Here is a 19,469-nt window from a genome sequence, read left to right as displayed (position 1 = left end):
ACCTGCATACAAATTTCTCAAGAGACAGGTCAGGTGGTCTGGAATTCCCATCTCTTTCAGTATTTTCCACAGTTTATTGTGATCCACACAGTCAAAGGCTTTGGCATAGTTTTTGGCAGAAATAGATGTTTTTCTGGAACTCTTGCTTTTTCGATGATCCAGCAGATGTTGGCAATTTAATCTCTGGTTCCTCTGCTTTTTCTAAAACCAGCTTGAACATCAGCAAGTTCACGGTTCACGTATTGCTGAAGCCTGGGTTGGAGAATTTTGAGCATTACTTTACTAGCAATCAGTCTCACTAGAGTTTATTAATATTTCTAAAGAACCAAATTGTGGCTTTTTAAATTTTAACCTATTTTTAAAAACTTCTTCCTTTCTTCTATTTGTGTTGGTTTTAATTTTCTTTTCTTATCCTAAATTCTTAAGATGAAACTTAGATAATTGATTTCAAACCTTTTCCCTTTACTAAAACAAGCATTTAAAGCTACGAATATCTTGTGAGTACTGCTTTAGCTATATTCCATGAATTTTGATGTATTGTATTTTCATTTCCACTCTATTTGAAGTTTTTTTTTTTTAAGTCATTCTTTTTTTTTTTTTTCCTTAAATCTTTTTTTGGCTGTGCCTCACAGCATGTGAGATCTTAGTTACCCTACCAAGGATGGAACCCAAGCCCTCTGCATGGCAACATGAATTCTTAACCACTGGACCACCGGGAAAGTCTCTGAAACGTTTTCTAATGACCTGAGAACTGTGGCAGGCATAAAGTACTCAGTAAGAGTTGACTCCTATTAACTTAGTTTTTTGTTTCTCCTATTAATAAGCAAGAATAAGTCCATGGCTCACCTAACAGTTGTGTTTCTCCCTCCTTCAGAACTTCTTTGCTGTATCCATTGCCTGAAGCTACTACTTCACAGAGGCCCAGACTTCATCCCTCTTATCATTAATTCCTACTCATCTTGAGGCTGTGAACTCAAACATCATTTCCTCAAAGAAGCTGTCCCAGATGAGCAAAACAGGGCTGGTTCTCTCATACACTAGGTTGAATAGTGTCCCCCAAAAGTTCATGTCAACCCAGAACTTATGAACATGACCTTATTTGGAAATAGGATCTTTGTAGATATAATCATGTTGAGAAGAGATTATAGGGACTTCCCTGGTGGTCCAGCGGTCAAGACTTTGCCTTCCAATGCAGGGAGTGCGGGTTCCATTTCTGGTCAGGGAGCTAAGATCCCACATTGCTTTGTGGCCAAAAAGCCAAAAGGTAGAAGCAATGTGGTAACAAACCCAATTAAGACTTAAGAAGAAAACAAATGAAGAGACTATATCGGATTGGTTGGGGCGGGGGAGGGGAGAGAGGGGCTAAACCCAATATGACTGCTGTCCTTTTAAGAAGAGGGGAATTTGGAGAGACACACAGGGGAATTTCATGTGACAACAAAGACAGAGATTGGAGTGATGCTTCTACAAACCGAGAAATGCCGAAGACTGTCAGCAACAACCAGAAGCTAAGAAAGCGCAAGGATGGATCATCTCCTATTCTCTTCACAGAAAGCATGGCCCTGCCAATACCTTGACTTCAGACTGTGAACCTCCAAAACTGTGAAAGAATACACTTCTATCATTTTAAGCCACCCAAGTTGGGGTAACTTGTTATGATAGTTCTAGGAAACTAGTGTACCATGTTCTATGATTTCATCCTTTATACTTTCCCTTCCTAGCTCTTATCAGATTATTGTTGTTTATGAATTATCAAGAAATATTTAAAAAATTTTTATTTTATTTTATTTACTTATTTGGCTGTGTTGGGTTTTAGTTGCAGCCTGTAGAATCTTTGATGGGGCACATGGGCTTCTCTCTAACTGTAGCATGAGGTCTTAGTTGTCCCCCAGCACATGGGATCTTAGTTTTCTGACCAAGGATCAAACCTGAGTCCACTGCATTGGAAGTCCAACCACTGAGCCACCAGGGAAGCCCCATCAATAAGTACTGATGATGTGATACTACTATTCTGGCTTTTAGTAGAGGCCTTCTTGAGAGTCTACTGTAATAAGAACCAGTATCTCAAATTGTAAGGACTTTGAAAGGTACATAATTTTGAGGGGGCCTGGCCCTAAAATCACAGCATGTTCGTGACCAACTACCTCAGCTTCTCAAAACAAATCTTGGGTAGAAGTCACAGAGGTTTCTAATGTGTAATCTGTCTAAACTAGTCATTTTTTAAAATAACAACTGACTGCCATAAAAGGGCACTGAAGTAGGAGTCAGAACAACTGGTTTTAATCCCCCCTGCCTCAGGGCATTTGGGCAGGACATTCAATCTCTCAGGGTTCCAGGTTCCTTAACAGAAAAAGGAGGAGGTTTTATCTAGACTGTAACCATGGCCCCTTCGTTGGAACATTCTGTGGCTCTATGATTCTAGTATGGAGTAACAACTGAAAGATAGTATTACTTCTAAAGCACAAGCCTCCTTGGTCACTGCTAGCCTTCTTCCATGAACAGTGTCTGAATCCAGGGATGAAATGTTACCACAAGATTTAACCCAAGCAGGTGCTGGACCAAGGATTCTGCTTAAAATATATAGCTACTAGTTTTGTCTAAGCTTCTTTTACTTGACACAATTAATGAGTAGACGTTTCTAGGACTCTCATTTTAAAAAAATATATTAAAGTGGCTGAAACTCCAATACTTTGGCCACCTGATGCAAAGAGCTGACTCATTAGAAAAGGCCCTGATGCTGGGAAAAATTGAAGGCAGAAGGGGCTGACAGAGGATGAGGTGATTGGATGACATCACCGACTCAATGGGCTTGAGTTTGAGCAAGTTTCAAGAAGAGTGGGACACGACTGAGCGACTTTAGTTTCACTTTTCACTTTCATGCATTGGTGAAGGAAATGGCAACCCACTCCAGTGTTCTTGCCTGGAGAATCCCAGGGACGGGGGAGCCTGGTGGGCTGCCGTCTATGGGGTGGCACAGAGTCGGACACGACTGAAGCGACTTAGCAGCAGCAGCAGCAGCAGCAGCAGGAGATGGTGAAGAATAGGGAAGCCTGGAGTGCTGCAATCCATGGGGTCACAAAAAGTCGGATGCGACTGAGCGACTGAACAATAACAGTAATAACAAAGTGGCTAGGCTGCCTGGTGGCTTCCTATGTCTGGGCAGCATGGAAACTACTTTTTTTTTTAAGAGGACAAAAGGATAAAAAGCCGCGATTCTCAAGGTTGTCTCCAGCTCTGTGACTTCAAGGCATTGGGGTTTTGGGGGGGAAGGAGTGGGGGTTGGGGCTCAAGCTAGAAAGCTAAATAGTGTGTCCTTGACCTAAGTACCAGGTCTTGGGGTCAATGTCAGGAATTAGTGTTGTTCATTTACTTCACTATTTCTTCTCAAAACCATTTCGTGTGTTGAGGGCGCTCTGTTTAACCTAGAATACGCTCTGGTATATGAAACTTCTGGCAACAATGAAATCTTGGTTCTTACTAATTACGTGGACCTTAATTAAGAGAGTCACTGAATGAGTTTGTGCTTCGTTTCTCCGCCTGTAAAACAGAGATAGTTACCGGCAAAATTGTAAAATAAAATGTCAACAGATGAGCAGAAGTGCCCAGTTAAGTTTTCAAGTGCTGTTGTGCATAATAATAAAGAGCACAAAGGAAAGATGCACTGATACTTGCTGAAAACCGAAGGGCTACGATCTGCGGTATCCAGGCCACCGTACGGGTTACTTTTCGTTTTGCCACTTTCACTTTTGACATTCTGTGCTCTCAGCAGACTCCTCGTGGTTCCGTGGATGCCAGTCACCGCGTACAGGCCCCGCCCCAGGCGTAAGCCCCGCCCCTCGGCGTGCGCGCTCCCGGCGCTCCCGGTGACGTGACTCGGGTGGCGGAGGAGTGGCGGGCCCACTACCGGAAAGGAGCGGAGCTCCTGGGACGCTATCCCCATTGGGAAGTCGTGTCGGCGTTGCCGGCACCGCCTCGCCGCGGTGGCCGTGATGCGCTCCACCCGCGAGTCCCCACTCCCGGGAGCCCTGGCTGCCGAGTCGGACGTAGCCGAGCAGGTGAGGCGGCCTTTCTGGCGCGGATGAGGGGGAGGGTGGGCGGCCGAAGTGGGGACCGTTGGAGCCGGGCCCGACGGGGCGGCGAGGCCGCGGACCTGCCGCTCTGCCCCCGGGGCCTTCCCCGCGCCAGTGGCTCCCCACTGCCCGGGCCGCTCGGCCGCCTCCGGGCGCCCGCCGTCAGCGCCCGTGACCCTGGGCTGCAGGTGCTTTCCCCCCAGCCCCTGGCGGGAGAAAGCTGGTAATCGTGCAGTTGCGCCCGCTCCAGTGACCGCGTTGATTTCCTCTCCGACACGTAGTGGGCGCGGGTTGGCCCGCACTGGGGAGGGACCTGGCTGGGGAGAAGGATGCTGCACTCAGGACCCTGCGGATCTTACCTGCCACCTGGTCATGACATTTACAAGTCAGCATCGTTTTCGCCTTGCTCTGCTTTTACCAGGATTCATGCTTTAGATTTCTCTAATATCTAAATCTAAGTAGCTGCATTGAGAAAAATAGAGCTAATTGGGCGATAAAGTGATGGTAAGACCTATGTTTCTCAAACTTGAGTAATGCGTGAACACCTTTAAAAGGTGTTCCCTCATTCTCTGGAGTTTGTCTCAGAACCCGAAGGGCTCTTCAGACTCCAGTTAGAGGAACACTAGTGTGAAGCGTTTTCAGAGAACATTTGGCACTAGTAGGAAAGTAAAGAGATGCCTTACAATTTAGGAACTTCCATGCTAGAAGATACACTAGGTTATTAAAGAACTCTAAATGAGAGACTTAAATCCCTAGTTTAATGTCATATTGAAGTCTTTAGTGTGTTCTGTTTTGTGTAATGAAAATAATTTTCTAGGCTTGGAGAGGCCGGAGAGAATCATGTTCTTTGAGTTATCTTACATTTAATGTTATCATGTCTTGGTATCAGGTCTGTTCATTCTGTTTGACACATTAGCAGAATTACAAAATGGAGCATTAATTTGTCTAAGTAGTCTGTTGATTTTATTGTTCACCTTAATATTGATTTATCACTTGTATTTATTGCATTTTGAATCTATGGTTTACATTCTTCCAAGCCTTGTAGGACTACATGATCTCAACCCTTGTGTATATAGCCTGGAAAGAAGAAACAAAAGTTGATTTAGGTATTTATATTCTTTACATTTTTATTCAGCGTGTTTATTTAAAATAGACTACACACAAATACAGAGAAGATTGAGTGTGGGAAAACAGAAGTATTACAAATCAAATCTTGGCAAAGAAAAATATTGACCTGTGCTTTGAGAAAATTGTAATATTGTGAGCAGGACATATGAGTTAGTAGGAAGTGACTTAAGTTAAGGGCCAAGGCAAGAGTGAGAACAGCTTGTGTGGGAGAGGAGCAACCCCCATCACTAGAGTAGAGAGATGTTATCTGGAGTGAGAAGAGAACAGCTTGGTGAAATAAGATGAAGGAACTCTGCTCAATATTCTATACCACCCTAATTGGGAAAAGAATTTGAAAAAAAATAGATAATGTATATGTATAAATGAATTATTTTGTTTTACACCTGAAACTAACACAACATTGTTAATCAGCTATACTCCAATATAAAAAAAAATCTATTTTTTTTTTTTAAAAGATGAGACTGTTTGATGGATGAAAGGTCTCAGGGATGCCACACAGGGAAGTTGTTGACCCGTAAGCTCTGGAAGAGTCTTGAGCTGGTCATACTGTGAAGGTAGTGTTTTACAAAGAAGTGTTTCCAAAGAAAGGTGTTCCACATAGAGATCTGTCTTGAGCTGGCGGTGTCTGCTGTGGTCATTTTAGATGTGTGGACTATTTGAGGAAGAATTGGCAGGGCCTGATGACCGACATAAACTTACAACATATGGATAGTTGGGAATCAAAGTTGAGAACCAGGTAACCCCAATTCATGGTGATACTCCTCTTAGACCTGAGGAATTTGGAAAGGGGTATTAGTTTGTGTCAGAGGTTTGTGAGCCCAAACTTAGACTAAACTAGTTTGTGATAATAGGGAAAGCCCCAGATGTGGCACTGAAACTTGAAGGAAGTCAGAGTTGCAGATCCAGGAAGCTATAGAGGTGATGCAGGGAGGGAAAAGTGTGACCAGAAAAGAGATCATTTAAAATGGGGACCAGAAGTTTGCAAGTGAATGGTGAGAGGTAAGGAAGAGGTTTGGTTAGGACTTAGTTAGTTAGTGTTAGTTAGTGTTAGTCGCTCAGTCGTGCCTGACTCTTTTCGACCCCATGGACTGCAGCCCACTAGGCTCCTCTGTCCATGAGATTTTCCAGGCAAAGATACTGGAGTGGGTTGCCATTTCCTTCTCCAATGCAGGGATCGAACCCGGGTCTTCTGCACTGAAGGCAGGTTCTTTACCGACTGAGCTACAAGGGAAGCCTGGTTAGGACTTGCTATTGAAAAATAAAATAAAAAATGTAAAATAAATATGAATAAAATGTAGATCATAAATGCAACTGTGTACAATCTTACCCCCTCCCTTATTTAAAAAAATTGGAGTATAATTGCCCCACAACACTGTGTTGGTTCCAGGTGCACAGCATAGGGAATCCTGTGTATGTACATTTGATAACCCTGTACATTACAAAAAATGTATAAAAAACATAAGTCGAGTTACCTTCTGTCAGCATACAAATTTGTTACAATATTATTGGCTGAATTGCATATGTAAATTTCATGCCTGTGACTCATTTATTTCGTAACTGGAATTTGTACCTCTTAATCTTCCTCACCTATTTCTCTCCTCCTGCCATTCCCTACCCCTCTGGCAACCACCAGTTTGCTCTCTGTATGTTTGTCTCTGTATTTTGTTATGTTTGTTCATTTGTGTTTTAGATTTCACATATAAGTTGAATGCCCTCCATGTCCATCCATGTTGTCACAAATGACAAGATGTCATTCTTTTTTGTGGCCAAGTAATATTTCACTGTATGTACATACACCATATGTGTTTGATCCATCTTTTGGGCACTTTGCTTCCATATCATGGCTATTGCTGATAATCCAGCTATGAACATAGGTGTGCATATATCTCTTCAAATTAGTATTTTTGTTCTCTAGGGAAAGATACCCAGAAATGGGATTGCTGGATCATGTGGTAGTTCCAGTATTTTTTGAGGAACCTCCATACTGTTTTCCTTAGTGGCTGTACCAATTTACATTCCGCCAACAATGCTCACAGTTCATCTTTTTCTACATTCTTGCCAACACTTGTTACCATACATTCTTCTTAATGAACAAATCAAGTTGTCTTGATGTATTTTTCCCACAACTGAGTGCCACGCCGCATCCTTCACTTCAGCCTCTCACTCCCACCGACACAGTCATTCCTTGCAGAATTCTGCCTGTTGATGATCTTTTGATTTTTCCAAGCCCTTTTGTAATGCTTTGCTACTCATATTGTTCTGTTTTGCAGCACTCTTGTGTCATCTTAGCATCTTACTCAGAGGTCTAGCTCTTCTGGAGTCTCATTTGTTTGCAATTTTGTTTGCCTGTGATTTCAGTATTTGCTAATATCTGTATCACTGCATCCTGCATTTTTCACCATGGGAGCCATTTCACTTTGCAGTTGACTGGCATTGTTTTCACTGTTTCACGTAGGTCTGTCAGAGAGAGACTGACTGAGAAAGACTTTGACTCAGGACCTAGTATACCTCATTCTGTTAAGAAATGTTCAGCTGAGCGGGGCCCCTCAGCTGAAATCATGCAATTTAATGCATCTCTTTGGTGATAGGTCTCACACAGCTTAGGCCTTTTAAAATCATGACAGTTTTATGTAAGATTGCTGAGTTTGCCTCCCTAAACTGTGGTGCCAAGATTCTTAGCTGCAAATACAACTGGAGTTGACATTTGAAGATCACATTACCATATTGTTGTCTCCTGGGTAATACTAAATAAATATTGTCCTAAATAAACATAATTATTTCAGCAATTTATAAGCTGTCCTATTTTCAGTCTTTAAACGCAAATTTTGTAACTTATAAAAATATCTTTTTATCCTCATGGTCATCACATATTTGAAAAAAAAAAGTCCTAAGACAAACACCAGATTAAATAACATTTCCTACGTTTGCTGTGGTGCATCCTTACAGTGCATTTCTCTTTTGAAATGTCCTCTCTTTTCTCTTTCCCTCTGTGTGTCAGCATGTTTAATAGTCACATTGTAGTCCATTGCATACATGTGCCGTGTTTAATGTAACCCACCCCCAAAAGGCACTTTTGGCACTATCACTTCATGGGAAATAGATGGGGAAACAGTGTCAGACTTTATTTTTTTGGGCTCCAAAATCACTGCAGATGATGACTGCAGCCATGAAATTAAAAGACGCTTACTCCTTGGAAGGAAAGTTATGACCAACCTAGATAGCATATTCAAAAGCAGAGACATTACTTTGCCAACAAAGGTCCGTCTAGTCAAGGCTATGGTTTTTCCTGTGGTCATGTATGGATGTGAGAGTTGGACTGTGAAGAAGGCTGAGCACCGAAGAATTGATGCTTTTGAACTGTGGTGTTGGAGAAGACTCTTGAGAGTCCCTTGGACTGCAAGGAGATCCAACCAGTCCATTCTGAAGGAGATCAGCCCTGGGACTTCTTTGGAGGAAATGATGCTAAAGCTGAAACTCCAGTACTTTGGCCACCTCATGCGAAGAGTTGACTCATTGGAAAAGACTCTGATGCTGGGAGGGATTGGGGGCAGGAGGAGAAGGGGACGACAGAGGATGAGATGGCTGGATGGCATCAGTGACTCAATGGACGTGAGTCTGGGTGAACTCCGGGAGTTGGTGATGGACAAGGAGGCCTGGCGTGCTGTGATTCATGGGGTCGCAAAGAGTTGGGCACGACTGAGCGACCGAACTGAACTGAACAGTGTTTTGCTATTCTAAATAATACTACGATGAACATCTTTATATGTGTTTTAGTGAATTTATCTTATTCTTTCCTGAGGACAAATTGCTATGATGGGTAGAACAGAGGGTAAGCATGTTTAAAATTTTCACATGTGTTACCTCTTCGCCCTCAGAAGGTGAGTACATATTTAGATTCTCTCCAGGGGTGCTCACAACCTTTTCGCCTCCCACTGGTTAGCACAGTATCATCAGACTTTAATCTTTGCCAACTGATAGTGATAAAACCTTGTTTTTATTTATATTTCTCGAAATACCAGTGAAGTTAGATTCTGTCTGACTTCATTCAGATTTCTTATTCTGTTCATCTCCAATTGTCCTTGCTCATTTTTCTATTCCAGTGTTTCTCTTTTTTGTTTATAAGAAATTTTTGTATGTAAGGGATATTTACTATGTGTCATGTACGTTGCATGTAATTTCCCCAAGTTTTGTGTGTTTGAGAAAGGCTTATTTTTAACTCTCAGAAGTCTTAAACTCATAAGTAGATGTCTTTTATTTATAATTTGAGACATTGATGTCACTTGAAGAAAAGTTTTACCTATTCTGGAATTAGATAAATACTACATTTTCATCTTACATTTTTGTGGATTATTTGATATTTAAATCTTTGAGCCATTGGTATTCTAATGAAAGGTATGCTGTAGTAATCTCACCTTATTCAAATACTAAAAGTAGATATAAAAATATATAAAACATATTTACATTGGCATTTTTTCTTTTTTGTGTGTGAACTCTTAAATCACAAATACTGTTTGTCCTAAGTTTAGGGTACATGGTACAATATGGACACCATATCAAAACCCAAACTAATTACAGTGATTTTACCCTGTAGGGGTAATAATGCCCCCAGGTAGGCATTATTAATCCTTTTTATTTTATAACATCTTTGTGTATATGTTTTGTTCCCTCTACTTGATTGTAAATTCTTCAAGGGCTGGGTCCACATCTGATTCATGTTTATGTCTTGTGGTCCCAGTGACCCATGAAACAAGCAGTAGTTGCTCATCACTTGTGTGACAGGCACTGGTCACTGAGGAAACAGAGGAATAAGAGGCTGTTCCTGCCATTGAGGGGCTTACCATGTAATGAGAAAGTGAAGCATAAGCGTAGCATTGTAGCTGACTACTGTATAGAGCCAGTACTCTAAGGACATGAGGACTAGGGAAGTCCTCCCAGAGGGATCATGCTGAACCAGCAGCATGAGGAGAGGAGCACGAGGAGCACATAGGAGCACCAACGGACAGACCAGAGCCAGAGAGCCATTGTACAAACGTAGAGGGATGGGAGCATTCCAGTGGCCCTCGGCTCTTGTTTAGTACGGCTGGAGTACAGGGTACTGGTCAGGCTAGTCTGTCAGTCAGGGGATAAGACTAGAAAGATAGACAGGGGCCAGAACAAGCCTTCTGATGCAGAGGCTGCGTGTGGCTCAGCAGTACTTGACATGTGGCTCATGCAGCTGACAGACTGAACTGTTTCCCTCCCTTTTAAATACATTTTATTTCATTCATTAAAAAAAGCATCTATACACAGAAAGATTGTTACATACAACAGTTAGTATTTACCCAGAATATAATTCTTAAATTGAAATAGAGTTGATGTACAATATTATGTAAGTTTCAGGTGTGCAACACAATGATTCACAATTCTTAAAGATTATGTTCCATTTATAGTAATTGTAAAATACTGGCTATATTCCCTGTGCTGGACAATACATCCTTGTAGCTTATCTGTTTTATACATAGTAGTTTGTACCTTTTAATTCCCTACCCTTGTCTTGCCTCTCCCTCCTTTTCCCTCCCCACTGGTAACTACTTAGATTGTTTTCTATATCTGGAGCCTGGAGAAATTGAATTTTTAATTTTAATTATTTCACCCACACATGGCAGTGGCTGCTGTATGGAACAGCGTAAGGCTAGATCAAGTGGGACCTCCTTTACCATCCTAAAGACAGGACATTTTCCTGAGTGAGAGAGACAAGTTGGGAGGTTATCATAATTCCTGCTTGTTTTGGAAAGATTATGTGTAAGTTCGTAAACTTTTTGAATCCGAGAACTCTGCAGCTTGACTTCTTGCCGGGCTCTTTCCTAGGGGTTGCCATGCTGGGAATGTAGCCACCAGCCAAGCAGACCTAAATCTGGCCCCTTGTGGGGCTTGCATTCTGGAAGAGGAGACACATGGGCAAGAGAAATGCAAACACACCCACACCCAGTTTGTTAGAAGACTGTGTGGATAGGTATATGGATTCACGTGCTTGAATCTCAGCTCTTTTATTTATAATCACTTTTATTAGCAGTGTGACCTCAGGCACACTACTTAGCCTCTCTGTTCATCTATAAAATATTATGCAAATAGTACCTACCTTGGTGATTGATAGATAGGAGGAATAGATGAGTATTTATAAAGCATTTGAACAGGGCCTGGCACTGTATAAGGAGTTAGTAAATTTTAAACGCCGAGGAGAAAAAAATAACTCAGGGATGGGAGCTGGGTGGAGAGCTTGCACTTATAGATTGGGTGGCCAGGGCAGGCCTCCTTAAGAAGGTGCCATCGAGTAAAAGTCTGAAGGGAGTGAAAAAAAAATAAGCCGTATGCATTATTTATAAGCAGAAGGAGCAGCACATTCAGAGACCCTAAGACCAGACAGCACCTGGCATGGATAAAGACAGCGAGGACGCCAGTGTGGCTGGGGTGGAGTGAGAAAGGGAGAGGATCAGAGCAGTGGCAGGTGGGGGTCCCATTGGACCGGGAGTCAGGGTACAGCCTTTGGCCTTTATTTACATGGGAGGGGAGCCATTGGAGGATTTCCAGCACAAGATTACCAGGCTCCTGGACCTGAGCAGGGATGGTGGCTGTCAGTTTAGGATGAAGAATCTGCCTGAATCTATTAGTAAGGGATTGGGTAGCTGCTGGGTTAAGACTGCAGGTGGGAGACAGACTAGTTAGGCTGCTGTCCAAATAGGCCAGGTAAAAATAAGAGATAAGAAAGAGACCTCAGGCAAAAGTGACAAGAAAAGGAACAGACTTTAGAGAAACTGAGGTTAAAGAAATGGAAGGACTCGAAGACTCTGACCATCTTCTTGGTCAGCCAGCTTTCCAAATAAAGTCGTATTCCTTGCCTCCAAAAAAAAGAAAAGAAAGAAATGGAAGGACTTCGTAAGAAATTGGCTCTGGAGGATGAAGGAGATGGAGGGGTCAGGCCCAGCTCCTTAGTTTTCTGCTTTGAGTGTTTATGGGATTGAGATAGCAAGGAGGAGCATGGGAAGAGCAGAATGGGGCCACAGTGGAAGGGTTCAGTTTCAGAAGTGTTTCTCACAGGTCAGCACGATGTTCAGATGGGGTTATCAGTAGGTGCTGGAAGATACATATCTGTGACTTAGAGAAGAAGCTTGGGGTGTTGTCAGTTAGTTGTCAGCTATCAGATCATTGAGGCAATAAGTGAAGATGACCAGTAACAGAGATTAGGGCTAGGAGAGATTGGAGCCAAGACAGAAAACCTATGGGGAACAGAACAGATGGGATGTGCAGAGGCACCAAGACGTGGAGAGTCCTAAGAAGGAATTGATCAAGAGCTAACAAGCAGACTAGGGGAGACAGCTGTCCTGAGAGCCTGGGAGCAGTGAAGCAGGGCCACAAGACCAAGAAAGAGACCCACTGTCTCTTGTCCTTTGGATCCAGCAAGTCGGAAGGAAGCCTTTGCTTAGACCTGTGTTCTGTCTGTGACGTGAGGTCTCAGGTGGAGGAGTGGCAGCCACTGCGAAGGTGACAAAACTCACTAGGAGTGTGGTGCCTTACCTGGGACTTTGTGCATGAAAGAGGGATCTACTAGATTAACCAGATGCATGGATAGTTCAGATTCCCCTTCAGTTAGTCATTCTGCCCACCTCCTACTCCCACCCCTCATCTCCCTTAACATGCAGCACCATTAGGTAGTTTAGGCTGTTCGGTGACCTGTATTTTGGGGTCACTGACTTGCTTTTGGGTAGAAAGCATTAACTAGTGCCAGACTGTTACTAGCTCTATTGATTTAGGCCTGTATCTCTGACAGCATGAAATTAACTTATAAGTGTGTTGCTTGGAATAAACCCTGCTAAAAGCTCCAATGCTGGGATCATGGACCAGTTTACGTATGCTTAGATTTAAACACCCTTTTGAGAACTTGAACAGGATTTGTATCCTACTGTTGTGCAAAAACTATATGGATCTTAATTATGTTGAGTTGGTCCATGGTGATTTTCAGGTCTCCTGTTTCCTTCTACTTCTATATATTCATTTTATTAATTTTGGGGAGTTTGATATTGAAACTCCAACTGAAAATCTTAATTTATCTACTTTTCACTTATCTACAATTTATTTTTTACTAGTTGTAATATATAGTGGAACTGTATGTAACTTTGTTCTGTGTTTTCCAAGTCTCCTGTAAAGTGTTATCATTCTTTCATAATTTAAAAAATAAAACAAAATAAGTTAAGCACCCCTTTGATAAGTAAAGTAGACGTTTACTTGGAGTGTGCCATTTTTGTGATTTTTCCCACTTTCTAGAATAGGAGGGCTCTAATGCCAGGAGGACTGCGGTGATGGTGTATGACGACTGATTCCCAGAGCCTTGCCTGACCTCTGACCCATCAGCATGGGGAGGTGAGTGGTGGTGCCAAATCACTGGCACTGTGAAACCCGAGATCTCAGTGCCGCAGAAACAGGTCTCCATGGGGAGAAAAATCTGAATCTCAAGTTGCCGGGGTCCAGCCCCGGCTGATCCAGGGTATTTGAAGGAGAGACGGCATAGGCGAGGGTCAGGAAACAACTGCTTAATTACACGTTAATTAAGGATACAAAGAGTAATAGAATGAGGATAGCTCAGTAGGAAAATTCAGTGGAGAAAAGAGTCTGAGTAGCTTGGTTTACGCGGGAGACCAATAAAACTTCGAGACAAGAAGTTTGCACCACTTACGTAGGCCGCAGGCGTCCTTCCGTTCTCCTGAAGGAGAGGAGACACTGAGGCCTCCCCGGTCGGATCTTAGAAGCCCAGGCATAATTAGCAAGCATGGTGGGTTCCGCGCTTCAGATGGAGACTCAGCCAGAATTTGGGAGAGAGAGCGACATGGGGAGACCAAGTTTTGGTGAACAAGGCCCGCACTTTATTTTCCAAAGTAGTTTTTATACCTTAAGTTATGCATAGAGGATAATGGGGGAAGGGGTGGAGTCATGCAAGGACAGCAGTTCCTGGTTCTAATCTAAGCCAGGCTTTCAAACTTATCATATGCAAAAGTTCAGGTGATTGACATCATCTTCTGGCCCGGAGGCCTGTTAACATTTTAAGAAACTTATTTTTCTCTAAAGGTGATTATTCCAAAGTCAGGCACCAGCCTCCAAAAAAGCATTGGACAAAGCTGCATTTTACATTTCTATATACCCGTTATATCAATCAATACACTGCCAAGGACACAGTAGGTAAGGAGTATGGAGACTTAGCAGCAAACATTGGCCCAACAAGTGAAAAACCCTTCACCAATACAATTTCTAATCAATCTTTTAACTACTCAAAGGAATCTGTGTTTAGGCAGTTTAGAACATCTCCTGCCTCTCACAGTTGGGAGGCTCTGAACAATCACATGTGGCCGGAAAAACCTATTCAGGCAGGCTAGAGGATTTCCAAAGGAGTTTGTAGGTTAAACACTGTCACACCCAGGAATTATTAACTGGAGCTGTAAGCTAACTCTTTTTTCAGAGAGAGGTAGTGGGGGACAGCCCCCCGTAAAGTCAGAGGTGTAGGTGAAAGCACAAAGCAGAAAGTAGGCAGACTCTGGTTTGGGGGGTAGATGCTCGAGAATTTCCAGGGGGACTCCTGAGGCTCGATCCCGCCTTTGCGTATGCCGAGCCTCCTTCCTCATGACCTTTGTCATGGGCGGAGTTCCTCACGCTGGCTCCCGGCAGTGATAGAATTCCAGTTGAGCTATTCCAGATCCTGAAAGATGATGCTGTGGAAAGTGCTGCACTCAATATGCAATATGTACTCAATATGCAATATGCCGGCTCCCGGCATCAAGTGAAATGTGTTCAGTTGTGTTACGCTTCTGTTGAACACCTTTGTTCTTCCAGGGCCCCAGTGGGGTGCCTGTCACAGAAGGAAAGTGGTCATGCCAGGTGGGTTCGACAGGGGTTAGTGTAAGTTAGCATAAAGGGCACGCATGCTGGGATCTGGGAGGAGTTGAATTAAGCACAGGAGAGAGGTCTGTAAGCCTCAGAGATATGGGAAGGGGTGATAAACCCTATGGAGTGGCCCAGGAACCCATATGGTAACCAGAAACTACAAATAGAAAATTCTACCGGGTTAGCAGGCTACCTCCCCCTTCTTTGAGGTATTTTAGTCCATGAAACACTCTTTAAAGGAAAGAGTGTCGATTAACTGTAAAACAAAAGAATTTATCCCAAAGGCAGCAAAAAAAAAAAAAAAAAATTAAAGCCTGTTCCTGACATAAACTGAGAAGAAAGTTTATTTGGAGAAATGTCTCAGGAATATTTCTAAAAATACAGAGTACACAAAACGTATTTGTTGACCATTGCAGGGACATTGTTAAAGATACTGTTTTATTTCCCATCTTCTCATGCAGTCACCAGAGAGAGATTGGCCTTGGAATTCAGTGTTAGAGAATCTGCTTCTGCCTGGACCACTTATGTTTCCACTGTAACAGGCAAAGTTTTGGCCACTAGCATGCTCAACCACCTTTGCAGGCTTTCCTTATTACATGCTTTTTTGTACTCTAAATTCATCATCCTTAAACCTGGCTTTATTATACATTTACTTATTTACTTTATTGAACTTAATTCGTATAAACTATCTCTAATTCTATTTTTGGAATGAGGCAGGGTAAAAATAAAAACTACCTAATACTCCCCAGAAAGGGAGGGAATACAGAAAAGTCATAATCATCAGAGCTTAATTCTCATTCATCTGATTTTCTAATTTTGGCTATTTTACATAGCACAATAGCAATGTGGAAGAGGCTGGTCTACATAAGGCCTTCCAGCAGGAACATAGGGGCAGCTCCTGCTGAAGGTCTTGTATTTGGATCAGTGGCGGTGAGGGGAGGCCTCTGTGGAGCAAACTGTTTTAGCTAAACCTGTCTTTTGGCATTTCAGGATTGGCATCTCCTGTCTTTTTCCTGCTTCCTGGCATTTCAGCATCTCTCCAGTGGGGTGTCCCCGAATTCTGAATACCAACTTACGCCAAATTATCGTCATCAGCCTTCTGGCTGCTGCTGTCTCACTTTTATACTTTTCTGTTGTCATAATCCGAAATAAGTATGGACGGCTCTCCAAAGACAAGAAGTTTCAAAGGTAGGAGGAAAAAAATGTGTTTTCTAGATGGTATGCCATACCTTCATCCTGTGACTTCAAGACTTTGGGGATTAGGTTGGAATTTAAGGAGCATGTGGCTGGAGGAAATGGATTTTGTACCCAATACAGCATAGCATGAAAAACTAAACTGTTTGAAACTGTTTAATTATTAACCACCAAATCCACATCATAAGAGGATTTGAGCATAAGCTTCTCCTGTGATATCATTTAAAACTGATTTTTCAGTTACTGTTGACAGTTGGAAAATAGAGTTTTGCTTTTCAGAGCTTGTTTGAACTTATTTAAAACAATGATGAGTGTGTGTCTGGTTTAGGTTACTTTTACCATGGTCACTTTTTGTTTTCTTTTAATTTTTTTGATTATTTGACAGTTGTAAAAATGTTCTGGTGGCAGGGCCACATAGCTTAGAGATCACTGACTTGGTATTTGTGTATTGCATTATGGATCGTCTCTGTCTCATTAAAAGTATGTTTGTTTCTCTAAACAAGGTACTTGGCACGAGTTACTGACATTGAAGCTACGGACACCAATAACCCCAATGTGAACTATGGCGTCGTGGTGGACTGTGGGAGCAGCGGGTCTCGGATATTTGTCTATTGCTGGCCACGGCACAATGGCAATCCTCACGATCTGCTGGATATCCGGCAAATGAGGGATAAAAACCGAAAGCCTGTGGTCATGAAAATAAAACCTGGTATGTAAACAATAAATATCTGCTTGGTAACCAGGTTCTTTTTCTTGGGGATGGTCTTGATCACTACCTCCTGTACAATGTCATGAACCTCCATCCATAGTTCTTCAGGCACTTTGTCTATCAGATCTAATCCCTTGAATCTATTTGTCACTTCCACTGTATAATGGTAAGGGATTTGATTTAGCTCATACCTGAATGGTCTAGTGGTTTTCCCTACTTTCTTCAATGTAAGTCTGAATTTGGCAATAAGGAGTTCATGATCTGAGCCACAGTCAGCTCCCAGTCTTGTTTTTGCTGACTGTATAGAACTTCTTCATCTTTGGCTGCAAAGAATATAATCAATCTGATTTTGGTATTGACCATCTGGTAATGTCCATGTGTAGAGTCTTCTCTTGTGTTGTTGAAAGAAGGTGTTTGCTACGACCAGTGTGTTCTCTTGGCAAAACTCTGTTAGCCTTTGCCCTACTTCATTTTGTATTCCAAGGCCAAATTTGCCTGTTACTCCAGGTAGCTCTTGACTTCCTACTTTCGCATTCCAGTCCCCTCTAATGAAGAGGACATCTTTTTCTGAGTGTTAGTTCTAGAAAGTCTTGGAGGTCTTCAAAGAACTGTTTAGCTTATTCAGCTTTACTGGTCAGGGCATAGACTTGGACTACCGTGATATTGAATGGTTTGCCTTGGGAACGAACAGAGATCATTCTGTCATTTTTGAGATTGCATCCAAATACTGCATTTTGGACTCTTTTGTTGACTATGATAGCTACTCTATTTCTTCTAAGGGATTCCTGCCCACAGTAGTAGATATAATGGTCATCTGAGTTAAATTCACACATTCCAGTCCATTTTAGTTCACTGATGCCTAAAATGTCTATGTTCACTCTTGCCTTCTCCTGTTTGACCACTTCCAATTTGCCTTGATTCATGGACCTAACATTCTAGGTTCCTATGCAATATTGCTCTTTATAGCATCAGACTTTACTTCCATCACCCGTCACATCCACAACTGGGTGGTGTTTTTGCTTTGGCTCCATCTCTTCTTTCTGGAGTTATTTCTCCACTCTTCTTCAGTAGCATATTGGGCACCTACCAAGCTGGGGAGTTCATCTTTAAGTATCATACCTTTTTGCTTTTTCATACTGTTCATGGGGTTCTCAAGGCAAGAATACTGAAGTGGTTAACCATTTCCTTCTCCAGTGGACCATGTTTTGTCAGAACTCTCCTCCATGACCTGTCCATCTTGGGTGGCCCTTCATGGCATGGCTCATAGTTTCATTGAGCTAGACAAGGCTGTGGTCCATGTGATCAGTTTGGTTAGTTTTCTCTGTGATTTTCGTTCTGTCTGCCTTCTAATGGATAAGAGGATTATAGAAGCTTCCTGATGGGAGAGACTGACTGAGAGGGAAACCGGGCCTTGTTCTGATGGGCGGGGCTGTGTTCAGTAAATCTTTAATCCAATTTTCTGTTGATGGGAAGGATTGTGTTCCCTCCCTGTTGCTTGACCTGAGGCCAAACTATGGTGGAGGTAATGAAGATAATGGCAGCCTCCTTCAAAAGGTTCCATGCACTCACTGCTGCAATCAGTGCCTCCCACCCTGAAGCAGGCCACCACTGACCCACACCTCCACCGGAGACTCCTGGATACTCGTGGGCATGTCTGGGTCAGTTTTCTGTGGGGTCATTGCTCCTTTCTCCTGGGTCCTTGTGCATACAAGGTTTTATTTGTGGCTTCCAAGTTTATTTGTGTTTCCCCAGTCCTGTGTATTCTGGTGGTTCTGGTGGGGTTAATGGTGACCTCCTCCAAGAGGGCTTATGCCATACCAGGTTTGTCATACCCATAGCCCCTGCAGCTGGCCACTGCTGACCCATACCTCCAAAGGAGACACTCAGACACAGTTCTGGCTCAGTCTCTGTGGGTTGGGTGTGTGTTTTGTGCCCTTCCCAGGCAACCAAGTGCTTAGCAAGCACACTGTCCCAGGTGGGCCATGCATCTTAATCACCTCCCTAGTCCCGGCTGCTCAGTTTCCCCGAGTGTGCTGTGGGAGTACCATCTCAGGTGTGCCATATGTCTCCTCTGGAGAGCTAATCTCAGGACGACCTTCCTGGTGAATGTCAACCATCCAGGATCCCGGGAAGACATGGTTAGCAGCTAGGAGCCTGCTCAGTTTGATGGAAGATGCCATCCCTGGGGCTGAGATTGTAGCAGCCCCTTGCCTTCCAGCTCTGACTGTCCCAAGCCTGCCTCTCTGCCTCTGGGCTGGGAAGGGCTGGTAGGCAGTCTGCTAGCTCTCCTTTGGTATTCCCTCTCCTTTGTTCTGTGAGCAGGCCAGGCTGCCTATTAGGTTGTTAGGTTAGAGCCTTTCACAGGAAAGTTCTCCTTTCTGCACTTGTGGTTAGGCGTGTATTCTGGGGTTTTTTTCCTCCCAGTTATGCTGCTTTCTGAGATTCTAGAACTCCCCGCAGAC

The 19,469-nt window shown here is 43.0% G+C and overlaps 1 protein-coding gene across 4 annotated transcripts in view; it reads left to right on the top strand.

The window, feature by feature from the left end:
* The first annotated feature begins 3,842 nt into the window (after positions 1-3,842).
* ENTPD4 (ectonucleoside triphosphate diphosphohydrolase 4) overlaps positions 3,843-19,469 on the top strand; it is a 39,629-nt gene continuing 24,002 nt past the window's right edge. The window contains exons 1-5 of one of the 4 annotated variants that reach the window (XM_044940168.2): positions 3,844-4,055; positions 5,108-5,176; positions 13,497-13,592; positions 16,095-16,292; positions 16,802-17,007. In XM_044940168.2, coding sequence (XP_044796103.1) covers positions 13,585-13,592; positions 16,095-16,292; positions 16,802-17,007 — 412 coding nt within the window. In that variant the 5' untranslated portion in view covers positions 3,844-4,055; positions 5,108-5,176; positions 13,497-13,584. Of the gene's footprint in view, positions 4,056-5,107; positions 5,177-13,496; positions 13,593-16,094; positions 16,293-16,801; positions 17,008-19,469 lie in introns of all 4 variants that reach the window. The other 3 variants (XM_006069548.4, XM_006069547.4, XM_006069546.4) reach the window with 3 other exon arrangements.

The sequence above is a fragment of the Bubalus bubalis genome, chromosome 3 (assembly GCF_019923935.1).
Source record: "Bubalus bubalis isolate 160015118507 breed Murrah chromosome 3, NDDB_SH_1, whole genome shotgun sequence".
NCBI lineage: Eukaryota > Metazoa > Chordata > Mammalia > Artiodactyla > Bovidae > Bubalus > Bubalus bubalis.
This window is presented reverse-complemented; position numbering and strand designations above follow the sequence as displayed.